The sequence below is a fragment of the Oryx dammah genome, unplaced genomic scaffold, assembly GCF_014754425.2.
Source record: "Oryx dammah isolate SB20612 unplaced genomic scaffold, SCBI_Odam_1.1 HiC_scaffold_6, whole genome shotgun sequence".
Classification (NCBI taxonomy): domain Eukaryota; kingdom Metazoa; phylum Chordata; class Mammalia; order Artiodactyla; family Bovidae; genus Oryx; species Oryx dammah.
In genome coordinates, this window is record NW_024070190.1 from 43,758,405 (window position 1) to 43,772,281 (window position 13,877).

Consider the following 13,877-nt stretch of genomic DNA (forward strand, 5'->3'; position numbering starts at 1 on the left):
CCAGTTTCACGCCTCAGTTGTTCTCTGCTGCCTGCAGAGATAGATGATTTCCATACTTACCTGGTGTGCCTAGCACAACACTAAGCTGCTGTGGGCTTCTCTATCCCACTTGGAAATAGAAGTCATCAGGATTGATTTTTTTTTTTTTTTTTTTTGAGATTCAGAAAAGAAATTTACAGTTGTAGGATTAATTTAAGAGATTTTTGAAGTACTTAAAATGGTGGTTAGAATTACTTCTGTGATCTTCCTTGTGCCATGCCAATTACTCAAGTGGTTTCTTAAAAGACTGAAATAATAGAGCATATCAATGAACTTTATTTTTTAATTTTTGAAACTGCAATGTAGACCTGTAGAGGAATGTACAGTTAGGCCCATGGATGCAAAGGGCTGACGACACTGGTTATTTTATATAAGGGACTTGAGCATCCCTGGATTTTAGTATCCATGGGCACAGGTGGGTGAGGGGTGTCCTGGAACTGGTCACCTGAGGATAAAAGAGATGACTATAAGAAAATGCTTATTTTGGATGTTGAACTATCTGGACTGATGGAGACATACAGGTATATTTTATAGGTGCAGAGAAACCACTGTCTTGGGTGAGTTGCTGACATAATATATTGTTTATTTTTCAGCATCTAACATTCACAAGAGAATTTGACTCAGATTCTCTTAGACATTACAGCTGGGCTGCAGATACCTTGGACAATGTGAATCTTGTCTCAAGTCCTGTTCATTCTGGGTAAGTAACCAGAAAGTCACTTCTCCTGTTAAATTAACATTGCATTTATCATTTGCAGTTATAAATTCATATTGGCAAGTTTCACATGTGTTAAATATTGATCTTCTAAAGGACTTCATTAATGAGTATATGTGGCATATATTTGTAAATCATTAGTAAATTTTTTTCTAGACAAGTCTGCATATCTGTTTTTATTGACAAAAGCACAGTGTTAGAAAGGAAATTAATAAACTGCTGGTGCATAAAAATTGCCTGGCTATTCTGGCACTACTTTTAGGCCTTTCATTTTGCATTTCAATAAAAAAATTTTAGTATAGTCATTTCTTTTCATTTTACTTTATTCAAATGTTTTTTCTGAGTATATTATTTTCCTGAAATAAAATTATAATAAAGTTGTATTAAAGTTTTTTAAATAAGTGAATTTTTAAAAGAAAAGAAACAGTAAATGTACCAATGTGTGTATACCAGAAGAGCTATAGTAAAAACCACATCAAAGAGGCTCCTCTTTGTTGCCCTGTTAGTCAGCAGGCAGCTAAGAGGTGACCTGCTTCAACTGCTAAATTGATAATTACTGTATTTTTAGATATTGGGTTCTTTGCCTAATAGGTAATTAAAACTTGGGATAATTGATATGTATACAAATAGGAAAGAAATAATTTGAAAATTTCAAAGTATTTTCACCTCTGAAATTGATGTTTAGGCCATAAATTAATTGTAAGGATAAGTACAGATTCATTTTGAATTAAATAAATTAACTATGATTAACATATGTGAAGTGCCTTATATATCTTATGAACTATTTTTTTGCTGCTTTGAATTACAATAAAGTGTGATGGCTAACATAGCTAGTGCTTGTCATGTATCTGGCGTTGTGCTAAATCTTCTCACATGTATTATTTAATATTTATTTGAACCTTAAAATGACACTGAGATAAGTTTTATCATTATTGCCATTTTACAGAGGAAAAGTCCTAAGCTCAGAGTAATGCTGCAAATTATTTAAAGAATCCTTACACAATTACGGCTTGTAACGTCACAGTTGTGAAACACAAGTCACCACAATGTCCTTTAAACAGGAATAATTTACATGCAAGTGCTTTATGAACTATAAACTACACGGTGGTCTTTGAGTCATCAATTGTGCATTTCTTTAATTCAATTAGAAAAATTCTTAATTATAGTAATATGAATTTTAAACTGCTTAAAATATTTACATGATTTATAGTAGATGTATATGGGTCTAAAATTGCAAAAGCAAAAAAAAAAAAAGTCAGAGTTGAGAAGGAAAACATAAAACACCCAGAATACATTCATTCAGTGGGCAAACATATTGAGTTTTTTGAACCAAGTTTAGTGAATTGCCACCATGTTACCTAAATCTAGAACCAGCACTTTGTACTCTACATAGGAAAGAAAAGTCCAAGGGTTTAATTTAGTAAATTGAGAAGCTGTAAAATGCCTCAGCTTCATAGGATAATAAAATCAGAAATTTTTCCTCTGCATTAGACACAGTATAGTATTTGAAGATGCAACTTATCTCTCCTTCCCCTTGAATTCATTGAAGACAACAGACTTCTTCAGGGAAGGAAAGTAATAGCAGCTAGCTGGGCTTATTTGAAAAGGAGAATACACACTGGTATACACTTGGAACTAGTTCACTAATGCCAGGTCCGTGGAGTAGCTTATACATAGCCATATGAGGCAAATCTTTTTCCAAATTGTCCCACAAATGCCAAATGCCTTGGTTTTGTTTTCTGATGGTTTTTATTTTTCCTTTGCTTATCATTGACATTTTCTGTTGCTTGCTTCTAATTATCTTACATTAATTTTCCCATTTGCTTTCTAAATTATTTTGCAGCTATTCTTCTCCACTTCCTCAGTATGATTCAAGGTGATAACTGTGTCTTTTATGTGAATCATCCCTTTTTGTATTTTTAATTTACGTGAATTTTCCCCACAGATTGTGTCAGTGTCTGTAAGTGTATCAGTATTTGTCATCCTACTGTTCCTAAAACTAGAAACATTCATGTGTTAGTTTTAAAATCATTTGTAGAATTCCTGCTTTAGTTTAAATATTAATAAGATGCAATGACTATGATTCGGTATTACCTTTTCATTTGTTTTTGTAAGTTATAGTGCATGAAATTTTATTTTGTATACAACATGTAAGAAGTGAAGTTGCTCAGTCCTGTGAGACTGTTTGTGATCCCATGAACTGCATAGCCTAGCAGGCTCCTCAGTCCATGGAATTTTCCAGGCAAGAGGACTGGAGAGGGTTGCCATTTCCTTCTCCAGCGGATCTTCCTGACCGGCGAGGGAACCCAGGTCTCCCTGCAGGCAGATGCTCTACCCACTGCACCACAGGCAGGAGTTTAAAAAACAAATTTCTGTATTTCATGATGTTATTGAATAATAGGACTCAATATTCTGCTTAACATTTGCCCCGTATTTCCTCAGTCTTTTGGCTCTATAAAGCTGAAAACCTTAGAACAATAAATAATCAGTAATGAGCCCCAGCCATGTGCTGGGTGCTATGCAGAATATAGAGAAAGAGATTCTTCCAACTTGTCATTAAAATCGTCTAAGCCATGGTTTTTCCATTTGGTTCTGATATTCTCTGTAGCTGGGGTATTTTTATATTGACACTGGTAACCTTCTTACACTACCTTCAGTGTATATATGTATATATATTATATACCTATAATATATATTTCATTTATTTATACATATATATATATGTATAAATAAATGAAATTTATCACTCAGTTGTGCCTCTTTGAGACCCCATGGACTGTAGCCCTCCAGTCTCCTCTGCCATAGGAATTCTCCAGACAAAAATACTGGTGTGGCTTGCCATGCCCTCCTCCAGGGGATCTTCCCAACCCAGGGATCAAACTTAGGTCTGCCGCATTGCAGGTGGATTCTTTACTGTCTGAACCACCAGGGAAGCCCATGATATATATTTCATGTATTTATATATGTATATATTTTTCCATATTTTTTTCAATGTTAATAACCAAATCTGACCTAGGCAATTTCTAAGCACACTTAACAAAATAGTTTTGTTTATTGGTTTATTCAATAAACATTTACTGTGTGCTTATTATGTGTGAGAATCATGCTCAGCTCTGCAGGCAGAGCAGTGGACAAGAAAAACCTGATTTGAATTAGTATGTGTGTGAGTGAGAACCAGCTGTTTGTTGCCAGGGTGAGCAAGGCCCTCTCAGTGTAAATACTCCAGTGTTTATTTGTACCAATACAACTGCATTTTCAAACCCAGAGTTTATCTTGAGACATTTTTCATTCATTCTGTTACTGTTAGTCCCAACCACAAATTCCTTTTTAACTACTAAAAGCTGGGAAAGATCAGATTTTTGTCTTGGGCTTCCTTATAATATTGCCACATTGTCTTCAGTACCAGGTAAAAAGTGGTTGTTAAGCTTGTACATGTCTAAGGAAATGAAGGCTCCCAGAGTAGCTGCAAGGGAGCCCTGGATCATTCAGCACTGGAGACAGTTCATCTGGACATTTGTACAAGTGAACAAGGATCTTTGTTTTTTAATAGGAGGGAGTTTTGTTTTTTGTTTTGTTCTGTTTTTGAGGGGGTCTGTCTCTTGCCCTCATACTTTGAATATCCCTGTGATTCCAGCCTCTCAAAGTAGATACAATAATATCAAAACATAAAAACCATTCATTAATCCAGAGGAAAATGGCTAAATCCAAAATGAGCAAAAAGGTATGAAGTTGATGATGACTTCACTGATGACCACAGTTGGTTCTGAAAATCTGCTGGGCTGAAAGGTGATCCCCATGCAGCTGCCTCTCTCCGTAGGGATGGTGGGCTGATATGCTTCTTTGCAGAGGTTACTCTTTCAAGGTCAAGAAGCATCACTCTTTAGGAAGGGGTCTCCAGCTAAGACCTCCAAGCAGGGTCTGAAATCTATTTGGGGGGATGTTAGAACTGTTTTACAGAAGAGTAAACAGTAGAGGATTCTGATGGATGAGATTGTCCGCCCCCACACCCACATACACACTCCAAATACTGTAGATATTCAGACAGTTTTCTAAATATCAACATTTGGTGCTCTTCCACAAATAAGCATAGTGAGAACTAAAATGTAAAAATATGTGTTTCTGTTCCCCTGTCTGACTTGCGCTCTTCCATACGTTGGGCTCATTGGTTTATGTTTACTAGAGTGTTTTACAACCCAGTGACAAAGGTGGGAGGAGTCACAGACGTCTTTTTTTCATGAACATGTGATAGGAATCAAGATATTACCCAAATAAGTTTGGGATTAGCAGATACAAACTATTATACATAGGGTGGATAAACAACAAGTTGCTACTGTCTAACCCAGGGGACTATATTCAATGACCTGTGATGAATCATAATGGAAAAGAATATGAAAAATCATACATATATGTGTAACTGAATCACTTTGCTGTATAGCAGACATTAACACATTATAATTCAACTATATGCCAATAAAAAATTTTAAAAGATACTACCCAAATATGACAGTTAATTCTTTATATCTTCATAGCTACAAGCACAAGCAGATAAATAGTTTTTCTTCCCTAGCTTTAATATAGCAGCCAATGACAGAATTATATAGAGATGTTTTCTAAAAAGTCAGTTCAACAATTTTGGCATTTCTGTAAAGATACTCAAATGTAGGTTATTTTAAACAGTTTTTAAAGCCAAATTGATACTGAAAAGATCAAATCCCTTTCCATCAAAATTGCCTTAGTTGCTTTTATTTGTTTCTGCTTTGTGAAAATAGTAAAAATTAGTGTCGGTGTGATTAAATATACATTTATTTTCTGAGTTGTTCACATTTAAGACATACTGTGGAGTTTCATCTTAACTGCTGGGGGAAGAGATTCCATAGTCAGCAAATGGCTAAAACCATGTATAGTTACAATGACCCTTGAATATAATTTAAACCACCCACAGCAACCACATATAGTGGTTTTGTTTATGGGACTTTGTTTTTAAATGCAAGACAGTCCTTTAATAGCCAGGTTTTATTCCAGCTTTGAAACATTCACTATTCCTTTAGTTTGAGCATCGACAGAGTGATTGACTTCTGTTCAGAGGCCATTTGCCACCAAAAATAAATTGTTATGTTTTACACTTTTGCTCAGTTCACAAGTTGAATGCATGTTTGAGGTATTTACTTCTAGTTTATTCTTAAAGAGAGGAAATGCTAGCTACCTTGTCTGTCTCTTTAACATTTAACTTCAGAACTGACTGTGAAGATGGTTTGTGTCTCTCCCTGACTCAGCCTCTGATCTTCCTCTGCAGGTTTCTGGTTAGCTTTATGGTGGATGCTCGAGGGGGCTCCATGAGGGGAAGCCGTCACCACGGGATGAGGATTATCATTCCTCCACGCAAGTGTACGGCCCCCACCCGCATCACCTGCCGTTTGGTAAAGAGACATAAACTGGCCAACCCACCCCCCATGGTGGAAGGAGAGGGATTAGCCAGTAGACTGGTAGAAATGGGTCCTGCAGGGGCACAATTCTTAGGGTAAGTCATTTTGTCAATTTTCATCTTGGCCCTTATACCGCATCTTTGATTTTCTTTTCCCTTGTCAATTAAATTAAATCTATTGAGTTAACTATTAAATCTATTGAGTTGGACCATTTTGATCGATTACAGCATTGGTGTAGAATCAAAGGTCACAAAGCTATGTAATTCTGTGAAAAGCTGAAAGGCTGGCACTTCCTTAACTCAGTTTGCTGGTCAAAGCTTTTACTAACCGAGAAGCATGTTCTCTGCTCAGTGAGTGCACGGAACCCCAGCAGCCCCTGTGGAAGTCAAGGCACCACTCTGACACGTGACATATTGAATAAATGGCTATTTTGGGTACATGTCTTCTTAATGATAATTTTTTGGGGAAACAATCCGTTGTGATCTGGTATGAGAAAAAAATGAATTTATTTTCTGAGGTGGCACTTGGGTGCAAACCAGGCAGGCTCTGTCATGACTGACAGTTTGTTCACAGTTTCCCCTTCTTGTTTCTCTTCCTGCTGCATGGATGTTATTCAGTAAACTGCATCTTCCCACCAATCCTCCCCCTGTAAATGAGGGTGAGAGCTTGGTTAGCCGAATCCTGCAGCTTGGGCCTCAAGGAACAAAATTTATTGGGTAGGATCTTTATAGACAAGATACAGAATGTCTACAATTCTTTTCCATTTTCAATTTTTTTCTATCACACCCATGGTCTTATTCTTGTCTTAATTTTATTTTCAGTTTTTAATGCTTTCAGTTGATGTGTGTCACTGAAAGAAAAAATGAAATCATAGTGGCTTGACTTAATGTAGCACCCACCGCTACCTCTCTTGTGCTTTTCAAGCATGTGGAATTCACTGCAAGCATTCTGCTTTCATAACTTTGTGCTTTTGTAAAATTTACTTTCATTTAAAATATTTCAACTGATTATGGTAGTTTTTAAGATAGACTGAAGATCTAATTTTAACCCAGTGTAAGAGAAGGTATTTGCAGACTCTGAATCAACATTTGCTATAAATGATATATATGTGTGTGTATATATATATATATATATATCTGTGTGTATATATATATGTATGTGTGTGGAATTACATTTTTTTAAAGAACTTATTCATACTAAGTAAACTTTATGGACTTTGACAAGGAAAATCATCAATAAGTAAACTGATTTTGAAAAAAATGTTGGGAATACAAGATATTTAAAGAAAACCAAATAGGCAGCAGGTAGAATATTTACTAAAGTTATTAAATTGTTTTGTTTTCTTCTGTTTAAGCTGAAATGTGTTGGTATTCGTCTGTCTGCTTGTCTGTCTGACTGGTGTGTTGGCCTTGGCAGTCTGCATGAAGAAACCTGTTATGAAAACTTATGCTTGGCTTTTACCTTGGTCCCAGACCCTCGTTCATTTCTTCTCTCCAGTATTGTTGAATGTCATACACAAAGCCACATTCCCTTAAATATTTACAGTGACAGTATCTGATACATCAACCTGCAAAGATTGTATCTAGTTCTCAAAAAAAGAAAAAATTAATGTCTGATCCAGGTGTGGTTAAAAATATGGTAAACATCTTAATAACTCTTGAAATTATTAACACTGTTAGGAGGAATAGCTGATTCTGTTTTTACTCATTAAAAAATAAATGCATTATAAAAAACCTTTCAAACCCTTGATTTTAATTAATGATCAGTATTTTGCCAAAAGTAAAATTTTCATACCTATCATCCTATTTTAAGTGAATGCTTTTGTAATAACTCAAATATTAATATGTTTTATGTCATTTGGTCATTACAACTACTATCACTTTTTATGCTGTTACCTATTTAAGCCTGTACCTTCTTTTCCCACTTGTACATAATCACATAGGCTAAGAGGTGAGGTTACATACAACCTCTGTAGGAGAATAATGATACTGTCTACTTAAATGTCATAAAATAAAGCTGCACAATCCAACTACATAAACTGTGTGTGATTGTGGTCTGCTTACTTCCATTCATCTTTTTTAGCATTTATCCTACTTTAAAATTTAACAGAATTATTCCTGTGCTTGATTGGCTAGCTTCAATTTGCAGCCATTTTTTTACATTCTTTTGCAAAAGGACACTGTCAAAGATTTACAGATTGTTATATGACAATTTCAAACCAATAGTGCTTTTTCAGAAAGTTTAATTCCTATGCAGTCTAATAAGAGTGAGGAAATTAAGCTGCCCATTCTGTAACTTAAAAATTAAAGAAACTCTCTTGACTATACCGGCCATAAACGTTATGAAAACTGACCGTTGCAGGGAGTAGTTTGTTATATTGATTGTTTTCTTACTAAGGGGAAAAAAAAAATCAGTAATCTCTCAAAATAATTTACAAAATTTCTTTTAAGAAATGACTGTGTCCTTTTAAATCATGAGTGTTTTGTATAATATACTTATTGTGTTCTTAAAAACGGACCAACTTTCCTTCTTATGGTCTATTTTAATAACTTTCAATTCCTCGATTTCTGATGTGTGCTAAATATTTTCCCTCTTTTAAATCAAATGCCTAACATATGATAGGCCCCCAAGAATTGTTTGTGAATGAATGAATGATGGCATGTTTTCAGGCTTCTAATATATTATTTAATTAGCAAATGATTCTGCAGCTTTGAAATCATTCCCAACCTTAGTGGCACCTCTGATTTTCAAATGAATATTGTCAGTGAAACATTTTAAAAAGTATGAAACTATAAACACGTTTCCTTTGATACCAAAATAATGTGGCTTTTTTTCCAGCCCTGTCATAGTGGAAATCCCTCACTTTGGGTCTATGAGAGGCAAGGAGAGAGAGCTCATTGTTCTTCGCAGTGAAAATGGTGAAACATGGAAGGAGCATCAGTTTGACAGTAAAAATGAAGATTTAACTGAATTACTTAATGGCATGGATGAAGGTAATTACAGTGACTACCTGTTTCTATAAATGTCTGTAGGCAGGAATCAAATGAATGATTAGCACTAAAGGAAACAGTGCTCGAATTTCATACATTTGTATTTTAAAGTGGGAATCGGGTTCCTCAGCATTTGTTGTTTTCTACGTATAAGGCATGAAGTTCAATTTCATCTAAAAAACTAACTCTATCTGAATACTAATGTACAAGTTTCTGATAATTCTTTCAGTCTTAAACCAAGTATATCAATCTTTCCAAAGCTTAAGGAAGTTTTCTAAATCAAAAATGTGTAAGGAGGGGGTAAAATAGTAATGGAAGGCATGCAAAACATGTAGAGCATTTTTAAGAAAATACATTCACTTTTTAAAAAACTTATTGGAGTGTAATTGACTTACAATGTTGTGTTAGTTTCAGGTGCACAGCAAAGCGAATCAGTTATACATATACATGTGTTGACTCTTTAAAATTCTTTCCCCATATAGGTTATTACAGAGTATGAGTAGAGTTCCCTGTGCTATACAGTAGGTTCTTATTAGTTATCTATTTTATATATATATAGTAGTCTATATATGTCCATCCTAGTCTCCCAGTTTCCCTCCCCGCTTTACTCCCTGGAAACCGTAAGTTTGTTTTCTACATTTGTGACTCTATTTCTGTTTTGCAGATAAATTCATTTGTACCATTTTAGACTATATATGTAAGTGATATAATACAATATTTGTCTTTCTCTCTCTGACTTCACTCAGTATGACAATCTCTAGATCCATTCATGTGACTGGAAATAGCATTATTTCATTCCTTTTATGGCTTAGTAATATTCCATTATATATATTATATATGTGTATGTATGTATGTATGTATGTATGACATCTTCTTTATCCATTCCTCTGTTGATGGACATTTGGGTTGCTTCCATGTCTTGGCTTTGATAAATAGTGCTGCAGTGAACATTGGAGCACATGTATCTTTTCAAATTATCATTTTCTCCAGGAGTGGGATTGCTGAGTCATATAGTACTGCTTACTTTTTGTTTGGGAAATTATTATTTCCATCCCTTTTCTTTTATCTCATTCTTCTCCCAGATTATTCTTATAGATTTTTAATTTCTCCTGGATTCTAATCAGTTTTTTAAAAAATGAGGTTAAGGCTAATGATTGGAGTCTTTGGTGCTTCCAGTGTCTTTTTCCTTGATCTGGTAAGACAGGCCTATAGCAAGCATATCACCTTCTCATATACACCTGCTTCAGGCTGTCTAACCCTTAGAATCATAGTAGTTTTTCTTAGCAGACATTGTGAATAGACTTGTTTTGAGAGTGGGTACTTGGTATGAAAGTTAAGTCACTCAGTCGTGTCTGATTCTGCGACCCCGTGGACTGTAGCCCACCAGGCTCCTCCATCCATGGGATTCTCGAGGCAAGAATACTGGAGTGGGTTGCCATTTCCTTCTCCAGAGGATCTTCCTGACCCAGGGATCGAACCCAGGTCTCCCGCATTAGAGGCAGACACTTTAACCTCTGAGCCACCAGGGAAGCCAACTTGGTATAGTGTTTTCTTTTTAAAATGTTGAGAAAAAAAAGAGAGAGAGAGGTAGAGCAAACTCACCGTAAAGAAGGCTAACCTTTATACTAACTTGCTAGTCCCTACACATCCAGCAACTGCTTTATATAGCATTTTTACTGGAGATCTAATTCATGTACTATAAAATTCACTACCTTCACATTTAATTCACTGGCTTTTGGAAAGCATCTAACATAGTCTCTCCTTGTTGTAAAGTGTGCATGAAGGAGCTACACAGACTCAAAGGTGTCTGAGGGACGACTATGGACAAGCTCTTGGATCCCCATGAGCCTCTGTTCCTTCTGCAAAACGGAGATTACCTTCCTCACTTCATAGGGCTGCTGTTAAGAAAAAAGTCATTATGTGAATCACTTTTCAAATACAGCCCTTGTTACTTACTCAGCCCTTGATACATATCAGCTATTGTCACTATTATATTCATTCCATAGAAAAATATTGTCATACCAAAGGTTTTGTATAAGACATGGTGAATCACAGCCAGCCAAGAATTTTAAAATGTCGTTACAGCAGGGTAAAGTGAATCTAATCATTGTTGAGAGTCTAGCATTCACGAGGCACTGATGACTGCATTTATATATTAAATAAGCGAAAGCATACTACCATAAGGTAGGTAGTTTTAATCCTACTTTATAGATGAGGGAACTGAAGTTCAAGTAAGTTAAGTAACTTATAAAAAGTTACCCCAGCTAAGAAGCAGTACCAGGGTTGAAATCTATTCTACCTGTTTGCAAAAACTTTTAACTATTCCACTTATTTTAGAAACTGATGACTGCACTGTTGACTGCATTTATATATTAAAATTTTAAGTGAAAGCATACTAAAATTTTAAGTGAAAAAATATGGATGATTCAGGTAAAAGAAATGGAGAAAATAAGATAAATGGGTTTTCCAAAAAGGATAGTTTTTGTTTATTTGTTTTAAGGAAAATCAAGTATAAAAATATTTTCATGTATCCAGTATTTCTTAAATGCTGTTGTTGATTACTAGTTTTTTAAAGGTAGCATCCTCTACACAAGGATTTTATTTTATTTTTAACCAAGAGCTACCTTGATGACGTAAGCTGCTGAGGGCAGGGTATGTGTCTTAATAATGATGAGCCACCAGTACTGGGCACAGTGCTGACTTAGACTCCCACCCAATCCTGGAGAGTGGGCAGGAGGAGGAACCATAGCATAATATGAAGCTCTAGAGGAAAGTTCACATCAGTCTATTTCTTCTGCCCTAAACTTCACTAATGTTAATCTCCAGGGGGAAAAGTTCAAGGGGAACATTTACTTTGAGGACAGTTCTGAGAGAGTAACGATATTTTAGGAAGAATATTGAATATTCTAAGAGAATGCTGTCCAGTGGAATTTTCTATAATGATGGAAATATCCCATACCTGTTCAATTCAACAGTAATCACTAGTCACATGTAAATCTTGAGTACCTGAAATGTGACTAGAGCAAGTGAGGAAGTGTTTAATTTTTTTATTTAATTGCAAGTAGCCACCATTGTGGATTCTAAAGTATGTTCTTCATTTTTGAGCACATACTATAGTATATCCTATCAGGCACAAGCAGATTTTTTTTTTTTTAAGTTTCTTGATGGAATGGATTTCCAAGATTTCATGCTGACATGTCTTCATTTTGTTTTCAACAAGCTAATTTTCAAATAGGAAGTCTTCCAATATTTGCTTAGACAACTGACTCCTAAAACACTACTATACTAAGGGCATCTGTGTGATGTTTTAAAGATACAATGATATAGCCCTCTGTCCTGGATTCTACATGCTATGTTGGAAATAGTGGATAGAGTTGCTTTGCTACATTTTTAAAGACCAGATAAACTCTGGTTCCATTTTAGACAATTAAAAGGAAATGAAAGTACTTCCAAGTTTAAAAAAGTCAAGCACTAGAGGCCACAACAGGAAAAATGAGGACTATTATTAAATTTAAAAGTAATAATAATGAAGGAACCAAGACACACATTTTATAACTGAAACTTAATTGATCAGATTTCATACCCAGCTCAAGAACCACTTACCACCACTCTTGTTCTATCCCCAGAGAAACTTTGTTTTTACTGGCACCTCCCTCCCTGAAAATCAGGCAAAAATAAACATCAGTCTGTCTCTAAAAATCTAACCCTTCTTTTTCCTTCAAGGTCCAACCAGTTCAGAGTTCTTGTGGGAAGAAAAGCCTGAGGTTTCATGTTATTTTCTACTGTCTCCACTCTGTCCCCTGGATAGCTGTTAATTAGCAAGATAAAAATAGTACATAAAATAAGCCAGTGACCGTCCTTAAAGGAAAAAAAAGTGATAACTCATCCTACTATAGCTTTATTTAACCTATTAATTTTCCCAGTTTGTAACCATTAAGCCTTATCTGTCATCTATGGGAAGTGATCCTTGATAATACTTGGCTTATTATAAATGTCTCATTTTAACCCTCATTTCCATAAATGAATTCTATGTTACTTTATAACTAACCTATATTCTACTTTTATAACTAGTCCTAGTGTACCCCCTTCTCTGAAAATCTTAAAACCCAAGTGTTTAGAAAGCATCTTAGCCAGTATTTTGATCAGTGATATATATATATATGTACTCTTTTTTTTTTAACTAAGCAACACAATTATAGAGATTAGGCTATGGTTCTATAGTATTTTTAAAACTTGCAAAACCTTTCAGTGTGCACAATCAAATCGTAACTCCAGGGAAGTCGGTCAGTCAGTTCAGTCGCTCAGTTGTGTCTGACTCTCTGCGACCCCATGGACTGTAGCCTACCGGGCTCCTCTGTCCACAGAAGGCAAGTCCAAAGAGGAGGGTAACTTGCACAGTGTAGTTTGGTCATAAGGGTTATGAACTGCAGATATCACACAGACTGGAATTCTTGTCCTGGCTCCACCACTTACAAACCCTAAGTCTCTCTAACCTCGTAGAGAACTAATGGGGAATGGATGAGCTGAAATATGTAAATTTCATAACACAATGTCTGACACATGAAAACCACACTCAAAGTTAGCCATACACACAGTTGCCATGTACATACAGTTGGGCAGGAGAGCAAGCAGGGGCAGAAATCTTGCCTCTTCAACTTGCCAAGTCATATGCTCTGACACTGGCCTTGAGGTCAAAGGGTCATCTTTATC

The 13,877-nt window shown here is 35.5% G+C and overlaps 1 protein-coding gene across 3 annotated transcripts in view; it reads left to right on the forward strand.

Annotated features, from left to right (window-relative positions):
- ANK3 (ankyrin 3) overlaps positions 1–13,877 on the forward strand; it is a 372,120-nt gene that overhangs the window by 278,546 nt on the left and 79,697 nt on the right. For 2 of the 3 annotated variants that reach the window (XM_040242315.1, XM_040242314.1), the window contains exons 4-6: positions 633–739; positions 6,048–6,272; positions 9,016–9,170. In XM_040242315.1, the coding sequence (XP_040098249.1) occupies positions 633–739; positions 6,048–6,272; positions 9,016–9,170 (487 nt within the window). Of the gene's footprint in view, positions 1–632; positions 740–6,047; positions 6,273–6,794; positions 6,894–9,015; positions 9,171–13,877 lie in introns of all 3 variants that reach the window. The other variant, XM_040242313.1, reaches the window with a different exon arrangement.